General features: G+C 41.7%; 1 protein-coding gene across 3 annotated transcripts in view; it reads right to left on the bottom strand.

The window, feature by feature from the left end:
• The window catches only part of dgkh (diacylglycerol kinase, eta), a 79,810-nt gene that overhangs the window by 4,071 nt on the left and 48,205 nt on the right, over positions 1–27,534 (bottom strand). For all 3 annotated transcript variants that reach the window (XM_075480165.1, XM_075480163.1, XM_075480166.1), the window contains 22 exons: positions 26,949–27,074; positions 22,279–22,381; positions 19,854–20,016; positions 19,626–19,734; positions 19,189–19,410; positions 18,870–18,961; positions 16,115–16,214; positions 15,659–15,977; positions 15,366–15,497; positions 13,034–13,168; positions 12,776–12,893; positions 12,471–12,581; positions 12,194–12,290; positions 11,738–11,845; positions 10,520–10,633; positions 10,300–10,434; positions 10,014–10,174; positions 9,810–9,915; positions 9,196–9,288; positions 8,963–9,082; positions 7,402–7,507; positions 6,306–6,436 (listed from right to left, as the gene is read on the bottom strand). In XM_075480165.1, coding sequence (XP_075336280.1) covers positions 6,306–6,436; positions 7,402–7,507; positions 8,963–9,082; positions 9,196–9,288; positions 9,810–9,915; positions 10,014–10,174; positions 10,300–10,434; positions 10,520–10,633; positions 11,738–11,845; positions 12,194–12,290; positions 12,471–12,581; positions 12,776–12,893; positions 13,034–13,168; positions 15,366–15,497; positions 15,659–15,977; positions 16,115–16,214; positions 18,870–18,961; positions 19,189–19,410; positions 19,626–19,734; positions 19,854–20,016; positions 22,279–22,381; positions 26,949–27,074 — 2,901 coding nt within the window. The remainder of the gene's footprint in view (positions 1–6,305; positions 6,437–7,401; positions 7,508–8,962; positions 9,083–9,195; positions 9,289–9,809; positions 9,916–10,013; positions 10,175–10,299; positions 10,435–10,519; positions 10,634–11,737; positions 11,846–12,193; positions 12,291–12,470; positions 12,582–12,775; positions 12,894–13,033; positions 13,169–15,365; positions 15,498–15,658; positions 15,978–16,114; positions 16,215–18,869; positions 18,962–19,188; positions 19,411–19,625; positions 19,735–19,853; positions 20,017–22,278; positions 22,382–26,948; positions 27,075–27,534) is intronic.

The raw sequence follows: 27,534 nt of genomic DNA, 5'->3' as shown, positions 1-27,534 counted from the left end.
GAAATATCTTTGAACTTATCTAGACTGTTGCCTGTTTTTAAATTCATTTAAATGATTTTATTTGTTTCTCTTTATTTTCTTTTATGTATTTTTAATGCTTCTTGCACTCCCTGCTGCAATGCTTTTATTTTATGTGAAGCACTTTGAACTGTTTGTACATGAAATGTGCTATACAAATAAATTTGATTTGATTTAGTACTATGGTGCATATATATTTAGTCAGTGACGAATAGTGAAAAAGTGAGCCTTTCTAGAAAGAGCCTTAAAGAGACAGAAACCAAAACAAAACATTTCACTCAAAGACTGAGTGAAAAAGTAGTTTTTTTTCTTTTAACATGAAAGTCTTCAAACCAAATTCTAGTCATATTGACTATTATTGTCACGGCCATGGGGTTTTTCCCCATGTTTTTGGTTTTGGTGTTGGTCATGTCTTGGTTTTGTAGTCCATGTTTAGTTTCTAGTTTTGCCATGTTTTAGTTTCCCTTCATTCAGTTCATTAGTTTCACTCACTCCACCTGTGTTTTTCCCCTCAGCTGCACTCACTCTCCAATCACTCCCAGCCCTCTATTTAGTTTCCAGTCTCCCATGTCACTTGGTCGGATCTTTGCTTGCCTTCGTTACATGCCTTTTTTTCCCCATGCTACCGCTGTTTCCCATGTTACTCGTCACCACTAAGATAAGTATTTATTTATCTATGCCATGCCAAGTTCCTTGTTAATTTTGTCACAGTTTGGTTTTTGAATCCGGCTTAGGCCTTTCGTTTGAACGGTTTTTTTTTTGTATAATAAATCCAGTTTTCCTTTCATAAGTCCGCATCCGTGTCCTACCTTCCCCACACCCCCGTGACAATTATGGATTTCACCCTATAAAAAAAAAAGCAAATTCTCCAAGAATTCTTTGCATTAATAATATGCATAATAACAGATCCCTAAAAATCAATACGACATCAGAAAGTTATCTACTTTGTCACTGAGTCTTGCAACATGGCTTTTTAGATGAACATTGGTTTTGGTTATATGGATGTGATATCGGAAAGGCCAAGATGTCTTTGTTTTTACAATATTAGAAATAAACCTTTCATTTGTAGTCGGCCATTGTTGTTTATGTCATATCGTAGTCACGTGAGGTCAGATGGGTCCTCCCCTGAACCACTCCAGTCAATGCACATTACAGTGGGATAAGTATAAGTTCTGTTTGGCCTTTTCACTTCATACCAAAGCACAGCTAAATAGGTGAAGAGTGTGGAACAAAGTCTGTGAGTTCAGTACTAACAGAGGAGCTTCCCCTTGTGCTGTTCAAGCTAAATATGTAGAAGCCAGTCAAGATAAGCATCGACTCTGATGAAGAACAGTTTCACTCTGGTTGGTGCAAAGACTCATGGGAGTGTTTTAGACCACAAAATATTTGCTTTCAGTTTCAACTCGCTTGTCAGGAAAGTTTCTGATTCAGACACTGAAAAGTACTTCAAACAACGTTTCAGCATTGTTTAGATGGTCATTTGCTGATTCTGTGATGAAGACAGAAAGAGGTTTTCTTCTGATAACTCTTACATGAAGATTTTATTCCTACAGGTGTGGCTGCACATCAGAACTGAGCTCCACAGCTCCACAGTCTGATTGATCTACCTAAAAGTCTCTGGAGGTTTGAATTATCTTTGTTGCAACCAGAAAAAGTGTTTTTTGACAGATTTCTTAATATATTAGACCTCAGCTTGACCTCTATTGTTCCTATTAAACGCTTTTCTGAACCAAATTATATACCAAGAAAACAGCTGCTTGAAAACTCTATCTTCTTGTAGCCCTCTTTGGCTTTGTGAGCCTCAGCTGGTTATGATTTTCAGAACACGCAACAGCTAGTAATAAGAGGAGGGTAAAGGCTGCTGATTGTTGTGATGGGGTTTGAGGAGCCATAATATTTATAAATCTGTGTAATCTGTATCATCTGGCCTTTCCTAAAGATGTCTGTGAACAAGCCACAGCTCTAAAAAGTTGGCTAATATCTGAGACCTTGGTAGACACGAGAGGCCAAACCTCTATTTGATGCTCAAATCATTGTGCAGCAATGTAGTATTTTTTTCACTCAAAACCTGAACAAAACAAAAGCAATGTTGCTTTAAACATTGAAAAGAATGGCAATCTTTAACTTAATTACTGTGTAGATCAGTACAACCTCTTCTCAGTTAAATAGTCAGAATAACACATATCAATCAAAGTTTTGGTTTCCACTTGACTGTTATTTTATGGTATATAGCTAGTTGGACTACACACCACAGTTTCCTTCTTAGGTGTTACACTTAGGGCTTACTCTCCAATTAACTGAGGGATCCAGTTAATGATGTTCAACAGAACACCTTAAAAGATGTCCTCAGTTAAGGAAACCATAACTAGTACAGGCTCACAAAAGCAACCTCACAGATTACTTTAAAGAAATTTCTGAAAAAAAAAAAAAACATAACAAGCCGACGGATTCAGTCATTTCATATGAAAGTATTGTTTGTGTACGAACTCTTCCTGGATGTAGTGGGGATTTGTTTGAAGTGCTAATTGGACAGGATACACATAGACAAAACAGGCAAATAAAACTCATCCAAAGGATGGTCTATGTATGTTTTCTTTTCTACTGGAAAAGGGAACATGATCAGTCTGTAATGTATATAGATCAATGGTATGCTGATCCAGGTAGTGTTTGGTCATAACATAATTGACATAACCTGTACAAATCGCATGTTTGTGTTCTTCTAATCTGTTGTAAACGTCTTTTAATCCCATCCATACATCCATTATTTTCCACTTATCTTAGGGTAGGTCCCAGAGGCAACCATTCCAGGAGGGAGACCCAGAAATCCCTCTCCCCAGCTACACTCTCCAGCTCCTCCTGGGGGATCCCCAGGCATTCCTAGGCCAGATGGAATATACTGTATAATCCTTCCAGCATGTGCTGAGTCTGTCCCAGGGTCTCCCCCCAGAGGAGGTGATTTTTAATTGAATTTTAGTCCCACAGATATACAAACACTGTATCTTGGACATTCTAGCAAATAGATCACAAAATAAGTTTGAAATTTGATCAAATTATTGATGACAAACTATTTCTGAGAGAGAAAATCCATAAATGTTTTGTACTAAATTTGTGTAGTGATTTGTTTTAGAGTTTCTTTAGGTCGATATGACCATGCCATGAAAATAAAGACATTTTAAATAATTTATTTTATTTACATCAAAACAAACTAAACAGATGTTTCCTGAAGCTGATTCTTTCTGCCAGTTCATTCACCTTCTTGCTTTTTGAGCGCTTGAATCATGATGTGTGTGCCGTCTGTTTGAGGTAACTAACTGTTTTTTCTTTCAGTTGGTTACCAGGATCATTAGTTAATATTTTAGAACTTTTTTTAGATAAAACGTCAAGCTAAGGCGAAAACTTAAGTACATCTAAAAACAAATTCTAAAGAGAAGACTTAAGGTGATTTTTAGTTAAGGGATCCTTAACTTGAACTATGTTGAAATTTGATCTCAATTTGATTTTTTGCACCTTGTTCTGACAGTCTTTAATTTATGTCACATTCAAATGTTTTTCATCACTTTCAAAGTTTTATTTTAAATCCAGTATATAGGACTATATTATTTAATGGTGTTTTTACACTGGTGACATTATCTGAAACTTGAAAAGAGTCCTGCCTTTTTAATACAAATACTCCAAAGCTGGGCATGCACAATAATACTGTGGTAGAAGAAAACATGGTACAAAATATAGTTCCTTACAGAGGTATCTGTAAATGCCACATAATGTTTGTTCTTTCTCAAAGGGGAGCTTATTTTTAAGTAATATGAAGGCTGTATAGGTCTGCTGCTCCCTTTAGTTGCACCCATGTTTTCCTCATCCTTCCAACATTGTTCTTGTCACACTGGAAACATATGCTGACAACGTCAGAGTTAACGAAATCCACAAAAGTCCCACAGACTAGAAGAAATTTACAGTATTGTGCAAAAGTCTTGAGTCATTCCTCTTTTCTTTATTCTTGGGAAAATGGGAAATAGGTTCAGACATGTGGAAACATAAATGTAAACACAGTACATAATGAAAAAACACAGGGACGTCTGGGTTTCTCTGCTTAAGCTGCTGCCCTCGCGACCCGACCCCCGGAGAAGCGGAAGATTATGGATGGATGAAAAAACACAGTTCTAAAAAGCTTAGATATTTGGTATGAGCACTTTTATTCTCCAACACAATCTGAACCCTCTTAGACAAGGTTTCTGTCATTTCTTTAAGTTGTCTTCAGGAATAGTTCTCCAGGCTTCTTGAAGGACATCCCAAAGCTCTTCTTTGGATGTGGGCTGCCTTTTGTTCCGTTCTCTGTCAGGATGATCCCACACTGCTTAAGTAATGTTGAGCTCCGGGCTCTGGGGAGGATTCATCCCTCCATCAGACCTGCTGCCACTGATTTTCAGCCCACTTCTTGTGTCCTTTGGCACAGCTCAGCCTTTTCTCCCTGTTTCCCTTCCTTAAGAACGGCTTCTTGACAGCCACCCTTCCATGGAGCCCATTTCTGATGAGGCTTGGGCCAACAGCAGATGGATCAGCTGAAGGTCCAGATGCATCTCTCAGCTCCTGTGTCAGGTCTTTGCTGGATTTGATTTCCTATTTCTTGAGGACGTTACTTTCATATACTGTTCATCTGCTGTAGATAGTTCTTTAGGCTTGACACTTCTTCTTTTGTCCTCCACTTGTCAAGTTTCCCCAAATTTTTTCAAAGACATAGTGCACACCATGCTGAGATATGCCAAGTTTTCAGCTAACAGCTCTTTAGGAATCACTTTGTTGGTGCAAAAATACTATTTATGTCAAAACTGAGTTGGCTATTTTTTTTTTCTTTGGCTATTTTTGTAGATACACCTAAAGAAATGGGAACAAAGTATACAGATGCGAGATACAATTTAAAATTGGTTCTTTGCTAAGTTGCCTGTTATGTGTAGACACAACATTCAGTGGGTCTACATGATGAGATTAATTCGATTATAGCTATAGTTGGGTTATGCTCCTTATTTGAACAAGGGCAATTTTCCAAGTATACATGGCGGTGAATAAATGGAATCATTGGCACAAAGCATGCCATACCCCGGTACGATAGGTGGCGCTTTACCCATTTCAACTATTGCTAATAGAGCCACTTCACCACCACCACCAACAACAACAAACTCAGGCATTCTAGAAAGATGGCGAACGAAGAGCAAGATGAAGCTACGTCCCTCTACATTTCGTTTGTGATGAGCTGGTTATTGTACAAATGCGATGCACAACGGCGCATTCTCCATCGCGTTGTTTGTTTCTTTCCGACGGCGGCGACAACAATAATAATATCGTCTCCTTTGACGTCCGGTTCACGACCCCGGGAAAAAACCTCAAGCATGCGCAGAACGCAAATTCGAAATTCACCACGTGCTTCACCGTCTACAAGCACGTTTAGTGTGACTTTCAACCGAGTTATCTCTGGGTCTTAATCCGATCGTGAGTAATTTGATTCGACCCAATTTCTTGTCAGATTAAGGTGTCTACATGAACTTAATAATTCAGTCTTATTGTAATTTAGCCATAAATCTGATCGTTTATAGTCCCATGTAACCCCACTGACTGGTTCATCCCTTGGGTTTGGTACCTATTTTATGCGTGAATGATTCATAGGTTGGTGCTAAGTGGTTTAACAAACAAAACAACAAATAAAAGACATTTCTCTGAAAGTGGTCAGGTACAAGGAGGTGCCTGAAAATAAGTGAAATAGCAGCCAATGTCCAAAGAGAAACTTTGAAACGGAACTATTGCTCAAGACTACTTTAAAAGATTCCAAGGAAATCTGTCTGCTTGGAAACAAAAGAAATGAGGGGTGGATGAAGACCGTTGCACAATACTTAAAGTAAATTTCATCCAACTGAGCCAGTATAAACATCCCAAGTAAACTGGATGCCTCACTGAACTTTAGGTAATCTACAACCAGCCCAGCTCAGTTTAGACCTTTCACTTTGGGCCCCTCCCTGTCCTGTAGCAGGCTTCCCTTCTCTTAAGCAGATACACAGTGTTAGTGGGTTACAGTAAGTCCTTTTCACCAAGCAACCATCAGACAGTAGAAGCCAAGCAGAGCGATGCAGCGCAGCACGAGAGGTGGAAAAACAGGGAGACATCTAACAGGTTACAGGGCAAAAGAGACGCACGTGGCACACCGAGAGGACACAGAAAGAAAGAAAGAGCTGATTGTGGGTTGGAGGAGAGGTTTCACACAGATTCACTAAGGGTGTGTGTGGGAGAGAACGTGTTCGTACCTTCAGGTCTCTCCTCTCCAAGTGCAGTAGCTCCGACCCTCGGATGTCGTGCCGGATGAAGGTCTCTCTGTACTCCCCCAGACTCAGCTGTTCCAGCCAGATGCCCACCTCTTCTGTGCCCCATCTCTCCACTACATACACACACACATCCATACAAAGCAGAGCAGAGAGAGGCTCAGAGCGCCTCACAGGTATCCACACCCACTGGCACATACCACTTCACCTGAGTCTTTCACCCACATTCACACACACTCTTTCTCACACAGATGTGAATATGTCCTCACACGCACAGCATCACACATGGGCACAAACTGTGGTAAATTATGAGGTGGGAGAGCATCAGAGAGGAAAGTAGGAGAGAAAGCAGTGGCGGCAGCTGGCGGAGGAGGAAGGAGGATGAAAAGGCCAAAGGTTGGTAAGAACAAGGCCTGTGGTGTTCGGGAAAGACTTAGATGGGGGGGCATGCATTTCATAGACCATTGTCAGAACACACGGAAGAAGTAGGAAATACAGGGAGGCGGAAGCCTGTGTGGTCTGCAGGAAGTTCAGCCCAACAAAGCAGGAAGGGCTCATACTTTCTCATATTATGTAGAAAAAATACGCCCACTAAGTACTTAGTGCCATACTAGTCATCTTGAAATCTGATATTGGCTTTCTGCTTCATTTAAAGGAATGACTACTTTATTACGGCTTATTTGTGTAGGATTTTCCACGCTGCACAGACTTGTTCTTCTCCTGACTTTGTTCCTTTTGGACACATGTTCACAGCTGGATGGGAGCATGAATGGAGGGGAGGGGGTGCAAGTTGATGGTTTTGTTCAGACTGTGGGATGTAACACCTCAAACACACACCCATTCTTTGCGTTTCTACTCACAATGCGGTAACACCTTAATGCATGACGTGTACGGTGATGGCGGTGAGGGTGTAACCTTGATGGCAGACGCACAAATGTTTTTGTGCACGTAAACTTTAGGGACAGTCAGTTTTCAGTTACTTCCAACTGACTGACACTAAACGCTGACCGATTCCCCATTCTGAGCAGATTTATACACTCTGTGTGCCCAGTGCGGAGGGGCAAAGTGGGCACAGTCCTACCTGACTGCGGACTCGTCTTCTTGGCAGCCTTCTCCTTCTTGAACTTGGGTACTATGCGAAACATGCTGCTGCGACTGTTCCTCTTGCCGTAACCCAGAGAGTGGTCCTGGTACATAAGCACAGTCAACCTATAGCCTTTCATTTAGCTACTCAACTCTCTCGTTACCTGGATCATACATTGAACAACAGCAGTACACCAGATGTGAACACTTTGGAATTAAACAGTTTTTGATGACAATAATTGAAAAATGAAATATGATCTTCATCTAAGGCCTAAGCCCAATTATTATGTTAGCCCTACCCCTCTGTTATGCAGAGGTAAGGTGCTGTAGTTGTGGATATTTACCTCCTCTACCCAGCAGCAATAGTAAACACTTGAGTAAACATGCTAATTTTCTAAGCATGTGCTGCACTCAAGGCTGCAAAAATTTGCACCAATTTTATTGGTGATAATTCTGGACTGTTGTTGGGACCTTACAGAGATCCCTCCACCAGTACGAGGGCAGTTACCGGAGCTGACAGTGAAACCGTTAGGGTTGCACTGAAGAGTGAAATTATTGCTAGACATATTTGGGACCGTCACAAGGACTGTAGCTGGAATCATTAAACAGCTTCACACAGAAACTGGTGATTTGGACACTTGCTGGAATATTAAGATAAGTGAAATACTTTGTTTCTGCTTGCACACAGCATGCATCTCCATTGTCATTCTGAATCAAAGTCAAAACTGAAGATTCAGCCATCTCTGTGATGCTGGGTTTGCTCCAGTGAATGCAACTGAAACTAAACTGAGGAAAAACAGGAATGCTGTCTCTCGTTATCTGTCAACAAGACCGTCATTGAAGGAAAACAAGCTCAAGGCTCTCACCGATTCAATGATTTATTTAATCAACAATAAGTCCATTGGCGTGTAAAATCTACTTTCCAAGAGTGACCAGGCCAAGATAGCACCCTTACATAATAAATACAAATGACAAACATTGATCACAATGTTTTAGTGTGCCTGATAGTAGGAAGCTGTGTGCAGGCCTATGTTATAGAACACTACGTAAATGATATGATGACTCAGTATTAAGTGTCTGGAGTCGTAACTTAGATGAAGATCAATGGAACATCTTGAAGTAAAGTGAGAAAATAGAATTTCCAAAATTTCTGTGATCCATTTTCCCAAATTTTTCTCCTGCTATTTAATTAACAATTGTTTTGCTGGTATATATTTTTTTCAATTTTAATTATTTTCTTAGCAGGTGAAAAATATGGTTTTCAACTGGAGATGGTCCCTCGCCCCCCAAATAAATCTATGCATATATATCTGCATAAATGTTAATTTACTTATTCACATCATTGTACAAAAACACACACACACACACACACACACACGTGTATATACATATACATATATATTTATATATATATATGTGTATATACATATATATATATATATATATATGTGTATATATATATATATATATATATATATATATATACATATAATAGTTATATTGTGAGCAAGTAGTGAGAGACAATGGTGCACACGTGTGTGTATTTTGCAGCTGCTTACCTCCTCATCGTTGGGCTGCAGGATGTGGTAGAGCCAGGGGATTTCTCCTAGTTTTCCCAGTTCCAACTCCGCACTCTGCAGGGCACTGGATAGCTGCTCCTCCTCTGGCGGGTCCAGTTGCTGCAAGTGGAGGAAGCAAGTCAACTTACAGTAAATACAAAAGAAAACATTTTTACTTAATGCTGTTGTATTGTTGATCCAATGAATGATAAACGATCCATTTCAGAACTGACCAGAGAGACTCGGCCCAACAGAAGAGACTCGGTCTCATTGTAGAGCGCCTTGACAGTGCTGGCCACCTCAATAGCTGTGTTCCTCGTCAGGCTCTGGGGAAGGAACACAACAGTTATTTAGTATGATGCCGTATATCACACTATATGATCAATGAATGAAGCACTAATAGTTTATAAAACAGCTGTTTAACAGCATAGCTTCAGCTAAAACTGGGGTTTAATATGAACAATCAAACTGTCTGCAGATAAAAACTCATGCCGTGTGTGACAATGTGACATGTAAATCAAAAAGCTGTGAAACACAATGCAATAACACATATATTAAAAAATATCATTTCAAATTGAGTTTCTGATTCGGTTTAGTTTTTCCTCCTGTAATGTAGCCTATAATGCCACTTACTGATCATACCACACAGACATACAGAGTTAAATGATCCAAACCAGGGATGGATATGAGCATAAATAACAATATAAAAGCTTTCTTCAGTTTTTGTGTAACTGGATTGAAACTGCTGCTGTCGGTTTAAACTTGTCTTAACTTCAAAACGCAGCTCATTCCGTCACGTGCAACTTTAAACCAATAGTATGTGGTCAAGTCTGTGTTGATGGCTCACCTCTGGGAACTTCGGGTGGGTTTTGTTGATTGCATGAGATGCAGCATTAACAGCATGAGCCAGCTCCTGCTCTAAGAGCCCGTTGGTCTTTGCAGCCTCACATATCCTGTGTTTAGACAAAGTACAGTCAGCGGGCTTGATTCAGTCTGTAATGCATGTTGGCATGTAAGTTGATAGCTGATACTCATAACAGAGCTGGTTTACCTTGTGATGAGCTCCTCTGCAGCTCGGGCGCACAGCTGCACCAGGGTAGCTTCCTCCTCTGTGGCCAGATCCACAGACTGCTGAGGGTAGAGGTGAGGCCGCAAAGGAGGCTTATCGTATTTCAACTTGTCCTCCCAAGACTTCAGTGTGTTTTCAAACGCCTGTAGGACAAGTAGAAGCATATAAAGGGTGAGCATCCTAAAAATGAAACATGCATGATTATCAATGATTATCAAAGTCCATCATCTGTATTACTATGATCTCCAGACCCACTCATCTTCCTCACCCGGTCTCTGGTGAGCATCTGTGCTCTGTTCTTGTGCTGGATCTTGATGACTCCCGGCGGCTGTATCCAGGCCTCGCCGTCCACCTGAATGGGTACCCCCTCATCACCCAGGATGGTAATCTTCACCGTTCGACACTGATTCAGGCAGAGGCTCAGATCAGGCACACAGATTCTGGTATATATTTTTTTACTTCATGCTGTTACTGTTGCATTCCCTCACCTGTGCTATGCGGTGGTGTTGCAGCTTGATGACTCTGGACACGGCCATCTGCATGCTCCCAAAAACAGCCACCACTTCCAGGATCTTATCATCAAATGATGGAGCACAGAAGATCTGCACAGTATCAAAATGAAATTCGTTAGAGGTGTGTGCAGTTCTGTGTTGTACGTGTAGATTTTGATGACACTGTTAAAGCCTTTTGACATTGGATTAGGGTGTAGACACAGCTTTCTTAAACATGGCTACATCTGCAAACTGAAGGTCATAAAATCCTTTCTCACTGCTGATAGTGGTGTCTTTACCCTCAGAGCTCTGAGGACAACAAGTTGTTTTTTACATAAATGCTGATAAGAGCTGGAGTCGATGAATACCTGCAATTACTATCAGTTGATGTGGGACAGAATATTGATTGAACGCTTCTACATTAAACCAACGAATAAAGTATTGAATTAAATTTTTTTATTAAAGATAAGATCCAACAAGTCTCATACTGATCTGTACTAGCAAACAGTGGCCAAGAAGTTTAAAGATTGAACACCTGCACCAGAGAACAGAGAAAAATTGCAGAAAATACTGCAAAGAGATGGCTGTGAAGTGCCTTATGGGGCTTCAGCCACTAGATGGACACATTTGGAAATAAGTGGAAGATGCTGATCCAGGACTGAAGCTCGATAAATCTTCATATTTTGTATCAGTGATGTGTGCAGAGAAACCAAGATCAGCAGCTGAGCTATAGCAGCTATAGCTGTCTATAAATCATTCAAGGCAAAGAAAAAGCCTTTATTTCAATCTACATGCTCTCTCCATTCTTTACTTCCTTCTTTCCAGGGTAGCAGTTACATAACACCAGACACAAAACTGTATGCATGTGTCCTTCACAGGGCCTCACTGAGGGGTGTATGTGCAAACTGACACTGTAATGGCTCAGCAGCCGTTGTGCTCTCAGCCTTAAACAAACAAGCACACATATCTCTTCAGCACTCCCCCCTCCAGGCCAGTGGGGTCATGTCAAACCAGCATCCACACTGTCATTCATTAGTTAACAATAGAGGGAAAAAAAAGGTCCCGGAGTCTGGCCAGTTTCTTCCCTGAGGAGGAAAACATCCCTCTTCCTCTGTAGAAGTGATCTGAGTTGCCTACCAAGGGCATGAAAGCGGATAGAGCATGACGCTGGAGTCGTTTCATGGTGAACATCTAATGGACTGTGAATGTACTCACATCATCCTCCTTGGTGCCGCCCCAGAAGTTGGTTCCACCCGCGTAGCTGGGAATGTTCAACACTGCAATCCCCTGAAGGCTGGGCAGGGGGATGTACTGGCCATCACACTGGGAAAGACACAAAATAACCAGGTTTCTTCAACATTACACCTTTGGTTGCTTCCTTCAATCAACTTTCCGGACTGTTTAAAATCCAAAAGAACGAGCCATAAAACATGTATTACTGATTATGGTCACAGTAGTTTTCACTTCTGACACAAGAGTGACAAGCTCTGTAAGTTTTTAATCTCAGCCATAAAGAACACACACGCCTTCTTCCAGAGAACGGTGCCTTTCCAATGGCGAACGCTGATTCCGTGAGTAACTGAAGTTTTCATCCACTGCAGGGTCTACCAATTTTGGTAAAATCTGTTTCGGTTTGCAAGATTTTAAATGCCTGTTGCTGCTTTTTCTCACCTCCAGTTGGACTTTTTGCTCAAGGTTCTTGTACGTTCTTTGCAGAAGTTCCTTAGTGCCCAAAACCCCATACCACATCATGTTCTTGGTACGACTTCTGTGTAAGGAAGGTGCAGAGGGTGAGATCAACAGTATACAGGAAAAGAGAAACAAATTTTTTTCCCCTTTTTTTTGTAAACTAAAAAGACATAAATATGTTGTTTTCTCAACTCAGCTCAAGAGAACATCTGCTGGAAGATTGACCAAGTGATTCCTGGATATTCGGAAACTGTCTCACCTGCATTTCTCTGGATGCTCCTCTCGCTTGTTGTTGAACTCCAGGGAGATCTTGGCATCCAGGCCGATACCAAAGTAGTTGTTCATAACACACTTCTCCATGTAGCCCTCTCTGGGTGAAGACACAGCCACACAGAAAAACAGAAAGTCCGTAAGTTTGTAGACAAGTATGCCAAGAAGAACCAGAGAGAAAGACACAGATGTGTAAATGTACTGAACAGAGAGAGAAAAATTAAGAAACGCCCTAGACCCAGTCAATACAGTGATGAAGACAGAGGAAGGCAATAAAAGAGAAATGGTTCTCACAGCGAGTCGAGGTCAGGGTCGATGAACGGTGTCGCACCGAATGGGTCGATGTTAGCCAGCAGCATCTTGCTAATGATGGAGCTGCCAGCTATAGAGGCAGCCAGCCCTGCCCGTAAGCCTGCACACACACATCGCACATCTGTCACACAGCACTGAACTGCAGCATCTGAGCGACTGTACCCTTGTTGATGTAATGTAATGAGGCTTCGCTTATGTGTGTGTGTGTGTGTGTGTGTGTGTGTGTGTGTGTGTGTTTACCAGGGCAGATGATGCGAGTGTTGAGCACAGGAAGGTTTTCCTTGCTGGTGGTGAAGGGGGTGATGGTGAAAGAGCCGTAGGACTGTGTGCTGCGGCTCACCCTCCTCTCCGTCGGAGAACAGGGACTCTTGGCAGCTGGACACAAACAAAGAAAACTTTTAGGTCTTTCCTCTACACATTTGTGTGGCTTCTGAGGTTCAACACAACAGATGGTGCTAAATATAATGCCTTTTCATGTGATACAAAGCCTCTAACCTCCCCATGGGGTGTAATAAAGCTTGAAGAAGCTTCTGTTGCACAGCGTGTATAGATAATAATCTGTTTTATGAAGTTGACCTACAACTACATAATGACTTAAGACGCTTCATCATACCATCCATCTATTTTCTATACCCGCTTAATCCAATTCAGGGTTGCAAGGGGCTGAAGCCCAACTCAGCTGCCATTGGGTGGGAGCCAGGAACACCCTGGATGGGTTGCCAGTCCATCACAGGGCCACACAGAGACAAACAAGACACAAAACCAACCAACACCTCACACCCACTCCTAGGGAGAGTTTAAAGACATCAATTATCCTAACATGCATGTTTTTGGGCAGTGGGAGGAAGCCGGGGTACAAGACGCATCATTTGAATATAAATATGAAAAAAAAGGCAATCGTGTAGCATGATTTAGGAATTACAGCGTCGACTATTCCACAAAGAGAATGTCTCCTGAAATCAGCAATACAGTGATGATGATGATGATGATATTGCATGGCCCTTTAAGCTCGTAAGTAGTGAAGTGACAAGCACTTGTAAGGTAAAGGAGTTCAATTCCCAGGTAGGCAAATAATATTTATATGATTGGTAACTGGTTAAACATATAATCAGCATCTTCAAATAGGCCTAGATGTCTACTAAACTTTAATTTTTTAACCAACTTTAACCTTATTTTTGTTGAGATGTCTATGGACCATTTGGACTTCTTTTATACATCTTTTTTAACCTCCCAAAATAATGTTCTGTGGGGAGAAACCAAGGAAAAGAAAAGATGTTTTATTTGGTGTATCAGTTCTGAAATTATGGTCAGAAAAAAAGTGAAAAAGGCCATAAACTTTGTCAGTTCAGAGAAACTGACTATGCAGAAATAAACAACAAAGGGTTGGACAACAAATCATTTGCAAAAAAAATACAACAACAACAGACAATTTACGAATCCACCTTAAGAAAAAATAAATCAATAAATAACAAAGCCACATCTCTCACCCAGGTAATTGTACTTCACAGTTTAAATTAAAGTGGGTTCTTTGTTTGCTCATGAAATGGCTGCCCAGCTTGACAGTTTAGATATTTTTTCAGGTCTTCAGCCATGTCAGACTTGATATCTGCACAAATCTACTGAAGTGTTTTTGTTTAAAAGTTTTACTTCAGTTGCATCTGAATTGGTCAGTGACTCAATGTGTCATTATGTGCATCCTCTGTCAGGGAACCAGACCACATGTAACAACTCCTCGTGTTCAGAATTTTTGTTTCCAGGTCACAAATGTGTAAGGAGGCAGTACTAGGAAACAGGGAGAGGACACAAAGCAGAAGGTTTGACTGATGCCTCCTTGTCTTCTAACTGCTGGAAAATGTGTGGAAGGAAGGAAGCAGCTCCACAATAAACAGGAAGAACTTCTGCCTTCTGAGACAATAACACATCCTGTGGACGATCCACGAGACTCCGATGCTTCACAGTAACCTGCCTGTGCATCCAGATACAAAGCAGCACCAATGGATACAAGCAACTGTGCACTGTGCAACTCAATCATGGCCCTGCCATCATGTTTTCAGTTCTGCTCGTTTATTATATAAGAGGTTCACTGTTGCCAAAATCTCATGTAGAAACTGAAGATCAAGACATATAAAGGGAAGCCTGAGGGAAGAGGTGGAATGTCACAGGAGAGAAGAGTCTCTGCACTCACTTTTAGCTCTAATCCCTGAGTTTATTTATGACAGGAAACATGATGTACGTCAGCAGAACTTTTTTCCATGAGCCATGTGTCTGCATCTGTGTGATGCAGGGAGTGCAACAACCACAAGGTGGCAACATTTGAATCCTGAGTGTAATAATCTCCTCCAATACTTTAAGAATCAATGGCTGACAGAGGGCACATACCAACTTCAACTCTCTCAAACCTTATACCAATATTTAAAGGAAAGAAAAGGCAACTCAATAGCCAAGGATAGGAAAGTTCAATTAAATCCGGAATGTATCAAGGCCAAGCAGGTAAAAGGTTTGGAAGCAGGCCCCAGACATGGGAGGAGAAACAAGCTTGACAGGTCATGTAAACTGAAGCCGAAACACTTACAGGACACTGCTTCCAGTTCCTTGGTGTCTTCATCTTTCTCGCTGTCTCTGTTCTCCTCCTCGCTGTCCTTCCTGAACTCCAAGGGAGACGGAAGCTCGCTGTCGTCTGTGTGGGCGTTTTGCTCATCAACCACTGAACAGAGCAAGCACAAGAGGGATGAGGAAAGTATACCATGCCTCCTGTCATTTCAAAACAATACCTCAAACATATGTCAGCCTGAAATAGTCCTTTATTGATTTCCTTCACATTAAAAGTTCAGTAAACCGGCTCCTCCTATAACACAGTACATGTACCTCTCACAGCCTGCTCTATGATCTGCCGGACAGCTTTCTTCAGACTGTTGGCCCTGAGCATCAGCTGCTCCCTGCTTTTAAACAGCTGGTGTGGGGACCCTCGCCCCACTCCTTTTTCCGTCTCCTCCTCCTCCAGCTTCCCCTTCGGCTCCGTCAGGCTTTCCTCACTGGCCTCCTCCTCCTCCTCCTCCTCCTCTTCGTCCTCCTCCTGCTCTTCCTCTACAATAGGAGGAGTGGAGTGGGGAAGCAGAGGCAGAGGCGCGCACTCTGCATTGAGGGTGTGGAGGAGGGAGTCCAGTTTCTCGTTCAGGATGGCACACTAATGGGAACGGAGGGGAAAAGACACTCAGGGAAGCTGGATGGCATGTTGCATCAGTGGTCAGAGACCAGCAAAAGAGCAGAAGTTCAATAAAAAAGGAAGTTGTCTTTCGGCACAGGCTCATTTTTTAAGCTTACTTTCAGAGACATTGTGTCGCACTCCTCAGCGTTCTCTGTGCTTTTTTCGTACGCTTTCCCCACTTTGGCAACAAAATCTTTTACTGTTTCACACAGGATCCTAAAAAACAGAAAACATTTCATTGTGTGAGAAGAGCTGGTTGTCTTTTAAAAAAGGCTGTTCCTTCAGCTTTTTTTGTTTTGTAGAAAATATAAAGAAAACACAGATATGGCCAAAACTATTTTATTAAATACCTGAAAATCCAGGGTCTGTAAAACATTACTATGCCTCAAATTTTTTATGATCAAGTAGAAAAAAACTTTCCTCAAATTGTGGTGAGGGTGAGTCCATAATTTTTGCCAGGAGTACTTAGAGAATGAAATAGAATCAATTCAAGTGTGCAAAAACCTGCTCAAACTACCTGAAGGCACTGAGAACTATGTTGCATTAAACTGTGGTGTTAAAATAATTTCAATGTTTGTCAGAAATCTTGACTGTGTGACACCATCCCGAACTCCTTAAAATTAGAAATAAAAGAGCACATTTGCATTGCATTGAACATGCAAACTGTAGCATCTAGCCATGCAACTCACATCTAGTAAGGTAACTACACTGCCTTCATCAGGAAAATACATCTTTCCTGAATGGTAGAATACCAACAGCAAAACTGATGAGATACAGAAGTGAATTAATTTTGTGGAGTGCAAACTGAGGGGCAGAAAGAAAGATGTTAGAGGGCTGCGTATCCACTTAGCTAACTGGAATTACTGGAGTTTCGTTTAGTGAATTGATTTTGGGCCGAACCACACTGATGGTAATCAATAAGTAATTGTTCGAGGATGGCGTTGCACTAATGGCAGCCTGCTGCAGTGTCTTTCTTTGCATCTTCTTGAGGTTTTCCAATGAGGTTTTTTCTGTGAAAATTTTGTTGGTTTTTCCATGCTGTGGTGCTGGAATAATTTCTGCTGGTAACTCTTACACATTTTTATGGTGCATAACATTGACAACCGAAAAATTGTTTGCATGCTAGAGCAGTTGATTGAGCTTTCTAAAGTGCACGTAATGCCTCTAATGAGACCCAAAATCCAGATGAGTTGAAAAATAAATGTTGTGGACAAACAGGCATAAAAAGGGAGAAAGTTTAAAGCATTTTCCCTTGATCATCATGGAAAGTGTGACATCATTGGCGGATAAAATGGATGAGCTTGGAGCCTTGACAAGAATGCAGGGGAAATATCAGAAAGGCAATATATGTTTCACTGGCTGCAGGGAGAACTCTGACACCTCTTTGCTCAGCTGTAACACCATATGGGCCGGCAAAGACTGCAGGGAGATGTTGAACTGTTGGCTGTGAGTTTCTGTCCATGTTGTCGACTGAGAAAGTTCACCTGTGTTACCTGCCAACGCTGTGTGTGACAACATCAATTCAGTTGTTGCCAAGCTACAAAAACAACACCCCTGTCCAGTCATGGTGATCTCTGAAGATTTCTGCCACACCCTCCTCTCTCCTATGCTTCAGCTTTCTAAATGTTTGTCAGCTGTTCTTTTTTCAAATTCTATTTTTTTATCTATCTATAATGACAGCATATATTTCACAAGTATATATTTAAGAATGATTTATACCACAGCAATTTAATTTCTCTTCAGGGAATAATAAAAGTATGATTTAATTTTTTTCATGTTCCCTCTGTGCACGTGTGGGTTCTCTCTGGGTACTCCAGCTTCCTCCCATCATCCAAAAACATGCATGTTAGGTTAACTGGTTATTCTAAATTGTCCCTAGGAGTGCGTGTGATCACACATGGTTGTTTGCCTCGTTTGTCTGTGTGTGGCCCTATGAGTGACACGCGACATGTCCAGGGTGTACCCCGCCTCTTGCCCAATAGCAGCTAGGGCAGGCTCCAGACCCCCTGCAACCCTGAATTGGATTAAGTGGGTACAGAAAACAGATGATTAAATTAATCTAACTGAATTTAATAGAACTGAACAGAATTGATGGACTGCTAATGCTGCGTTTCGTTCACCTCTGATGCCGAAACTATTAGCTGGGAAAGACGTCACTCTCAAATTAACCTTGTTTAAGTTGCAAGGCATAAAGAAATGCAGAATTTTCTTACTGGCCATGCCAGCTAGTTGGTTTTATGTTTAACTAGAAAATTAAAAAGAATTGGAGTTCAAATGGAACATACTAAGAAGAACACCACCCACACCTGCCTTGTCATCTTGATTTTGCATCTGTTAACTTGAACAATTTTTCCCTGTATAAAGCTCTCTGCCTATCCTCAAAATATCTGGTGCTGTGTCAGCAATACATGCTGCCGATAGGTGTAAGTTTCCTTGTGTGCTTAGTTCAATATTACAAGTGACTCAGTATAATGCTAGAAAGTGATCCAAATATTTGATATCTGTCTCAAGTAAAGTTGTCACATACTTAAGACATTTCAATGTTTCAGTCTGATTTGCTCACAGGGGCATCATATAAAACCTGATCGGATCATGTTGCATCAGATTCAAAAAGGAAATACACATATATGTTGAATCGTCTCAGTGGGATATATTAACCTATGCTCCCTGATATAAGTGTCGTTTTCACCTGCATATCCTAAAAGCCATGGGCAGATTATCTGGACTTCAGAGATAAATCAGCTTTTCAAATGTATCCATGTAAAAAATTAAATGAAAGCTGCTGCAGATATGTTTAGGAAGACTCAATTTTAGTCTAGATTTGGTCATTTTACTATGTTTCGGGTCACAGTGGTTCTGAAGAACACTTACTTTGCAGAGGAGATTACCACAGAGTGCTGCTCTGAGTTGAGGATCTTTGTGAGGTTAGCAGCTACTGAGTCTTCATAGGCAGAAATATGAAACTGCAGAGAGAATATACGACAAAAAGAAATACGTTAAACGAGACCTACATTTTCAACTTGTGGAGATATTTGTTTTTCTCTATCCAGTTGTGAAACAGAGCTGAGGTGAAGCTGAATTAAAATAGTCAGGGTCTACCCTCTCCTACCGACTCTGTCTGTCTGGAAACCCTGCTGTGTTTGAATATGTCTGCTGATGCGTGTGATTATCTGTCAACTCCTGCGAGTACCTGGCAGTTGTCAGCTCCCTCAGGCGTGGTGGGGCAGCTGTGTTTGGGTGGGATCTTAATCTCGTAGGTCATGATGCTCCAGCGGTCCAGCATCTTGGTGCTGGCCCTCTCTAGCTTCTCCAGGATCTGGGGCAGCTGAGTGTCGTCGTCACATGACGGGCCCCAGCCCAGCACCCGTGCCAGATCGTTGCCCGTGCCCAGGGGCAACACCCCCAGCTGGCACTGAAAGGCATAGAGGGTTTATTTGACATTCTGTATCTGTGACTTTCAGTTTTTATGTACGCTGACCAGGGGGAAAGGCATAAAGCTCAACCGCAGACAAAAACAATTATGTTCTATTTGCTGGTTACTAATATTCCAATCTGACAATTTCTGCACTAAATACCACAGGATTTTCTATCCAACATGTGTTAACAGCTTTGTATTGTGCGCACTACCTGTTTGTGTAGATTGAGTTTGTCAATCTCTGAGAGAACCCATCCCACGCTGCCATCACCTCCACAAACCAGGATCCGGAAGTTATCAAACTTCTGAAACAAGCGGAGACTGACAGAGACACACACTTACTTACTCTGAGGGGTCTGATTTCTATTATAAGTACATCATTTATCAGAATGCCTGCTTATTTTTAATGATCGTGAGAACACGTGCAGCTGGTTCCTCACCCCAGGTGCGGCCCACCGTTCACCAGGTCAAAGACCTGAGCCGGGTTGAGAAGCTGCTTGAAGCGTCGAAGAAATTTCACCCCCTGGTTGTCACCACTTTTAGAGTTGACGAAGACGAGGAGGGGGCTGGCACATGATGGGGGACAAGTGGCTTTCCAGAAGCCTGAAGAAACATGAAAAAAAGCTGTTTAACGATTTGAACAAATAAAAACCAAAACGAATGTACAAATACATTTATTTTTGCAAGTCTATTGAACTGTTCGGTGTGTTTTTCTTATTTCTGGACTTTATGTTTGAGATGTGATAGTATAGTAGTAGTTTATTTTAAATAGTTGATTCGGTTGAGATTAAGGCACTCATGGGTAGCCAGTGGAGTTCAGTGTGCAACGAAGTGACATGTGACCTTTTTGGTTGATGCAACAACAGATCCACTGCTGCGTTCTGGACCATCTATCAGGGGTTTCACTGTGGATTCTGGGAGAACCTTTAGAAGAGCACTGTAGTAGTCAAGGAAAAAGATGACCTATCTGTACAACCTGATTTTCCTTATGTCATAAAGTGCAAAGAGATAATGCAACAAGATCAGAGAAGGACAACTAGTCATCAAACATGATACCCAGGTTTCTCACAGTGAGATCATAAAGCAAATTTATGTTGATATTTTGATTAATAGACTGATTAGCTGCAATGCAAATAATTCATGATAAAAATCACTTGTCTGGAGAGACTGAAATAGATTTTTCTACAATCTCAAACCACTGAACAGCAGTGTAGGATTCAGCAGGTGGCGTAAAACAACTTTCATTGCAACACAACCTCATCAAATCTGAGTCCTGATGTAATTATAAATGCGAGGATAACACATGCCATAAACACGTGCTAACCTGTGGGAGGTAAGGCAAACACCAGGTTTCTGCGCTTACACTATAATCTTGTGAACCACCACGGTGTTGAGAGCTTTGTGTTTGTTGAAGCTTCTATCTTACACGTGTGTCTGTGTGTGGCAAAGTTGTCGCCTCCTTCTGTTTCTTTCCCTTTATTGCATCCTGCTTCACCTCTTCATCCTGCTCTTAAATGTCTCCATCTACACTAAGATTTTCTTCCTTTCTGCCTCATTCTCTCTACTCTCTTGTCACGAAGGGATGGATAGAGGCAGTGTGAGTGGAGAAGAGGGAGGAGAGGAAGAGGAGGAGAGTCACGGTGCTACGGCACGTGCTACAGCTCGTGTCCCCCCAGCCAATTACAACCAAACACCCCGTCCTCTCATCCCCGATTTACACAGAGAAGATCCAGAGCACGTGAGGAAATACGAAGAGATTGAAGAACAGAAAGAAAGAGATGAAGCATATATCTGCTTTCTCATTTAAGCTCTGTGCTTTCTCTGCTCTTATCTTGTCTTCCTCCTTTCATCTGGATGCCCCATCCTCCCTTTCTCTGCCTCTGTTTCATCCAACTACCAATTAGTAGATGCCAGCTTTTCACAGACTCAGTGGGCTGTGTGTGCACTGCATGTGTGTGTGTGTGTGTGTGTGTGAGATGCAGCAACTGGCTCCGGCAACAGTAATCCAATCACACATGCTTATCTGAATCTGCCTCACAGGTGCTTATCTCCATCTACAATGAGCTTAAAGTGAGCCCCCCCCCAACACACTCACAGAGGAAGGTATGTGACCAAAGAAATACAACCTCACACACAGACGAGTTTCTAGCTGTAGAATGATGGTTTGGAAATGAGCTTATAACCCTTCCCAGATTGATCAGCAGCAACACTTGCCTCTCTAAGATCATTGCTGATGTCTTTCCCCCTTGGCATTGAGTTAATGCACACCTGAATGCTCCACCAGAATGTACTTATCTCATTTAAAGACCTGGTGAACCAGATGATTTTTATTATGTTCTGCTACGTAACATCATAGAACTGAAAGAGTCTACTTTCTTTTTCACATTATTGTGGATGACAAGAAGAATGTTATGACATGTTCTTGTCACATAATCTATTTTAGGAAAGGTGTGTCAACCTGTTAGCTAGAGCTATTGTTGTAACACCTTACGACACAAGAAAGAAATTAACATTTTTCTGTAACACATACCTGTTCGAAACAGGAAGCTCATCACATAATGACAACAGTTCCCAAAAGGGAAATAAAATGTGTGCTTGAATAGATGCTCATGCCATGACCAAATCAAAGTGAATCAGGACACACTCCTTCTAGCTTTCCTCCCCCATGCTAACATCCTTCCATGTGACAGAGTAGAAAGTCAGAGGTTGGAGAGAAGACATCAGCTGACCAAATGGGGTGAAATCTCATGTGTTTGCTTCTGAGATTTAATGATTGCTCACAGGTGCAGACTGGCATCAACAGCTGACCCTTTGGAGTGAGTCAGCCAGATTGCACGGGTTATTGTGCATGTGTGTGTTGCCTACCGTCTGAGTCGATGCTGTTTAGCGCTGTGGGGGGAATGATGGAGACTTTGCATTGACCTAGGGGGCACTTGCGAGGGTACAGATCCATGCAGGCTGTGTGCACCTGGAGAAAACATACAGACAAGATTCTACAGTCAAAACGCAATAATGTCTGCTTTGGAATGATCATTGAAAAGAAAGAGACAAATAAATAAAGTTTATACTCCTAAAACCTGACTTAAACACTGTTTGGAAGTCTCCTGCTAACACTGTTCACTTTTAACAACCCCTCAGTATCAGAATTCAAAGCCCATCCTGTTCAGACACATGCACATGTAAGTAAGTAAGTAAGTAAGTAAGTAATATTTATTTATATAGCACCTTTCTCAGACAATGAAGGTCACAAAGTGCTTCACAAGAAGTGCACATAAAATACAATAAAAGTCGACAATAAAAACATACAGTTATTAACAAAAAAAAAAAAATAATAAAAAAAAATAAAACAAAGAAAGTGGTCATAAAAACAGCCAACACACTGCTGTGGTTAAGTCTAAACGAGAAGACACGAACGCATGGATTATCAACTCCAGATCATTCTTGGAAACAAAACTTCTAAGTTTTGAGATATTCCTGAGCTGATAAAAACAGTTTCTTGTCAGCTGCTTTGTATGATGCTCCAGTGACATCTCTCTGTCAATTCAATTCAATTCAATTCATTTTTATTTATATAGCGCCAAATACAACAAATGTCATCTCAAGGCACTTAGATAGTAAGTCCAATTCAAGCCAATTGGAATTCAATTAATTAATAATAATCATAATTCATAAAATAATCCAATTCGTTCATATAGAGCCAATTCAAAAACAATTTCCTAGCTAAGAAAACCAACAGATTGCACTGAAAACTTTTTGTTTTTCGGTCCAATCTCCCGGCCTGAGCGGCGTGCCTGAGGCGACTGTGGAGAGAAACGACTCCCTTTTAACAGGAAGAAACCTCTGGCAGAACCAGACTCAGGAAGGGTGGCCATCCGCCTCGACCAGCTGGGGTTTGAGAAGACAGAAAAAGGGGGAGGGAAGGGGGGGGGGATGGGGAGGGGGGCAGGGGGCCACCGCGACGGCGGCACTGTAACACCATTCAAAGGATATCTGTTGGAACAGGGAAACACGAGTTAATGACCACAATAATATCACATATACATAAAGAGAGTAAAGTGAGGAAAGGTGTGTCAGATGAGGCCCCCCAGCAGTCTAGGCCTATAGCAGCTTAACTATGGGATGTTTCAGGATCACATGAGCCATCCCTATTCAAGGTAAACACAAGAAACTTGTGCTAACGAAAAAATAAATAATAAAATAAAGTAAAGGACCAGACTCAGTGAGTAATTCCCTATACTCCCTATATAGATCTGCTCCTCACACCACAACAACCATCTTTTTACAGCCACAAGCTACCTCAGCCTCTCACCAACTGCACACCAGTCACAGCGGGGTGGGGATGCAAACCCTGGTTCGGGTAGGGGGAGAAATAAAAGAGGTAAGAGAAGCGGGAATGGGATTCAAACCCTGGTTCGGGTAGGGGGTAATGAAAGTATAGAGGGTGCCAGAGGTGGAGGCAGAACAAGACACACTAGCAGACACACTATGTCAAAGATAATGCCCAGATTTCTAAGGCTTGATTTAGCAGACAAGCTCAGATCACCCAAGTATTGCTTGATTCCTGGGATTTCATTGTCAGGGGCAATAACCAGCACCTCAGTCTTTTCGGAGTTTAACTGCAGAGAGTTTGCGCCGAGCCATTGTTTTACTCTCACAAGGCAATTCATTAATGAGTTCAGTTTGTGGATCTCAGAGGACTTAAAAGAGCAGTATAGCTGGATATCATCTGCAAAGAGATGATAAGAAACACCAGCAAACCCCTGAAGAATTTTACCCAAGGGAAGGACGTAGAGCACAAATAAAATTGGTCCCAAAACAGAACCCTGGGGCACTCCACACAGCAAATCTGCAGAGTCCGAAGTGAACTGGTTTGCAGAGACGCTAAAGGTCCTACTCGACAAATATGAGGTGAACCATGCTAATACAGGACCAGACAGACCAACCAGGTCACGCAGTCTTGTTAACAAGATTGGTCAATGGTATCAAATGCCGAAGAGAGATCCAGCAGGACTAAGACAGTGCATTTCCCAACATCCGCAGACATCATAATATCACTTGACACTTTGATCAGAGCAGTTTCCGTGGAATGATGCTTGCGGAAACCAGATTGGAAAGGGTCAAAGATGTCAGAGTTCTCTAAAAAAGATGTGAATTGTTCTGCGACCACCTTCTCTAAGAGTTTGGACAAGAATGAAAGTTTCGAGATAGGCCTGAAATTCTTTAGAACAGTGGGGTCCAGATTAGGTTTTTTGAGAAGCGGTTCCATAAAAGCATGTTTAAAAGAGTTGGGAAATACACCACAGGACAGTGACATGTTTATCAGCTTGGTAACCCAGGGGCCAACGACTGTAAATACTTTTAAAAATAGTCCAAAAGGAACAACATCAGATGGACAAAAAGATGGCTTCATCTTGGTTACCAAAGCTAAGATGTCATTCTGTGTTACAGACTTAAAAGAGGACCAACTTTGACCAACAGGCTCAGCAGCAACTGTGTTACCCAAATAATTAATTGGAAATGTAGCCTTAATGTCCTGAATTTTGCAGACGAAGGACTTTAAAAAATCATTGCTGTCTGCCTTGCAAAAAACAGGGGTAGTGGGAGCGACGGGGCATACAATAGATTTGATGGTGTCAAACAGAACCTGGGGTCTTTTCTTATTCAAAGTTATCAACTGACGAAAGTATTCAGATCTGGCATTCTTTATCATTTCATTTAAGGAGGAAATAAGTTCCTTAAAGTGCAGTCTATGGACCTCAAGTTTAGAGGACTTCCACAAGCGCTCAGTTTTACGACATACTCGCTTTAGTTCACGAATATTGTCGTTGGTCCAGGGAAAAGTAGTCTTCCTAGTCACCAGATTAGATTTGGCAGGAGCAACCTGATCTAAGATGGCCTCACAGTGACTATTAAAACTAAAAAGAAAGCTGTCCACATCATGGCAGTCAACAAACAATTTGGAATCGAATATTGAAGAAAACCCTTCAGCTGTATTCTCAGAGAAAATGCGCCTCTGAGACCTAATCACAGAGGGCTTCGGTTCAGGGGTAAAAAGTACATCAAAAAGAACACAGTTATGATCACTCATGTGGACGTCCTCCACAGAGAGATTGGCGACATTTAGGCCAAGAGAAAAAAACAAATCAAATTTTGGTGGGTGGGACCAGAAACATGCTGCTCAAAATTAAAAGTTTCTGTCAAGTTTAAAAGTTCAGAGGCTTCACTAGAAGTGCTGTTGTCAACATGAATATTAAAATCACCCATTAATAAAACATTTTCTAACTTTATTATTGAAGATAAAAAGTCACTAAAATCCTTTAAAAAGACAGCAGCATGACCAGGAGGGCGATAAACCAGCACACAATAAAAACAGTCTGTAGATCCCACCTTGACCACCTGAGATTCAAATGAGGAGAAAGTCTGCATTTTCATCATCTTGCAGGTGGAACTGTCTCTGAATACCACCGCAAGGCCTCCTCCGCGACGCGAGGGGCGGGGCAACCCAAAGACCGAGCATCCATCAGGACAAAGTTCATTTAGATGAATGAACTCACCTTCTCTCTGCCAAGTCTCCGTAAGGAACAGAAAGTCAAGGTTTCGCCTGCTAAAAAGATCATTTAGTGAAAATGATTTGTTTGCAATGGAACGGGAGTTGAAAAGACCGAGTCGAGACGAGGATGACGTCACAGACTTTGGTTTTGCTGGACACAGCGGGATTTGTCGAAGGCAAGAAATCTGGTCACGTGGTCTCCAGCTGGGTCGGTAAGACAGCTGATTTGTGTATACCGTAAACAGGGAAAAGCAAGATAACGAAGTATCCCACCACTCGTAATCCCAACGATGCACTGTGTCCCAAACACCTGCGAGGTACCTGGAAAAAAGCGGCGAAGGCGCACCATCACAGCGCCCATCGAGGAGCGGAATTATCCGCAAACACCTGGCACGGTGATCCGGACCGGCGGTCCGTAAATGTGGAACGCGTCTGCGTTTAACCTGGACGCCGGACCTAGAGCCACGTTTCCTCTGTTTCCTCTGTTTCCTCCACGATGCCCGAGACAGCAACACGTACTCAGGTGAGTCCGGTGAGCAAACAAAAGGGGGAGGAAAAGTTTGTTTGTACTTTCCCCAGTCAAAAAAGAGGGATTCCATAGACTCCTTTATACCAAAAAGAGAGCTACGGTCATAACTAAAAATGGCAGAGACGCATCCATTTGATAATCGGGCTGATTTGACCACATATATGACATGAACAATTAGTATAGCTTTGCATAGGAGACGAGCAGTGGCGTGGCCAGAAACAGGCGCCATCTTACTCCCCAACTCCAACATGCTTAACAAACACAGCAAAAATACATACACGTTGCAAGCAACGTATGAAACAGCATCAAGCAGTTTAACACTAAATATGACTTCCAGTTGTCTAAAATGTTCGAACATATTCTAGTCCAAACGTTACCCTGCTTAAATGCTAACATATTTTAGCAGGGTTAAATCAAGTATTTCTACATTTTCTGCATTTGTGACAGTTGCCTCACCATAGCTTTGCACCAGAGGCAGCGCCAGTCCTGCAGCCTCAGTACGCTGCCACATGTTTTATCGCACACGGCACACTTGGCACTCACAGGCAGGTTGCCCTCCAACCACTGGTGAGGCATGGCAATCTGTTGGTTGAACACACACAGATACACCATTGGAGAAAGGGTACAGACTTTTCCACTGCCTGCTTTGAAACAAAGCCAAGAGGTATAGTTTCTATAGATCTAGTTTCCCCCCTGATCAGCAGAATTACAACATCCTGAAAAAAACAACATAAAACAATAAAATGCCACATCTTCCCAAGCTTTAAGTATCTTTCTGATTCTGTGACAATTTCAATGTATGGCTGACACTCTTTGACATGTCCTTGTTTTTACAGCTTGACATTAATCAAGTTTTAAGGTTAACCACTTACAATTTCAGTAAATTTGTCTAAAATGCCTATCCATGGCACACCCAAAGTAAAATCAGGGTTCTTCTAGAACCATATGGAATAAATGCTTAGTTTTGTTCCCTTTAAAAAGCGAAATCTCTAAACTTTTTCACCAAACAGTCAGAAAAGATATATATCAGTCTTTCTTTGCC

Source organism: Odontesthes bonariensis, chromosome 12 (genome assembly GCF_027942865.1).
Source record: "Odontesthes bonariensis isolate fOdoBon6 chromosome 12, fOdoBon6.hap1, whole genome shotgun sequence".
NCBI lineage: Eukaryota > Metazoa > Chordata > Actinopteri > Atheriniformes > Atherinopsidae > Odontesthes > Odontesthes bonariensis.
Note: the sequence above shows the minus strand (reverse complement) of the source record. Positions and strands in the feature narration are given on the sequence as shown.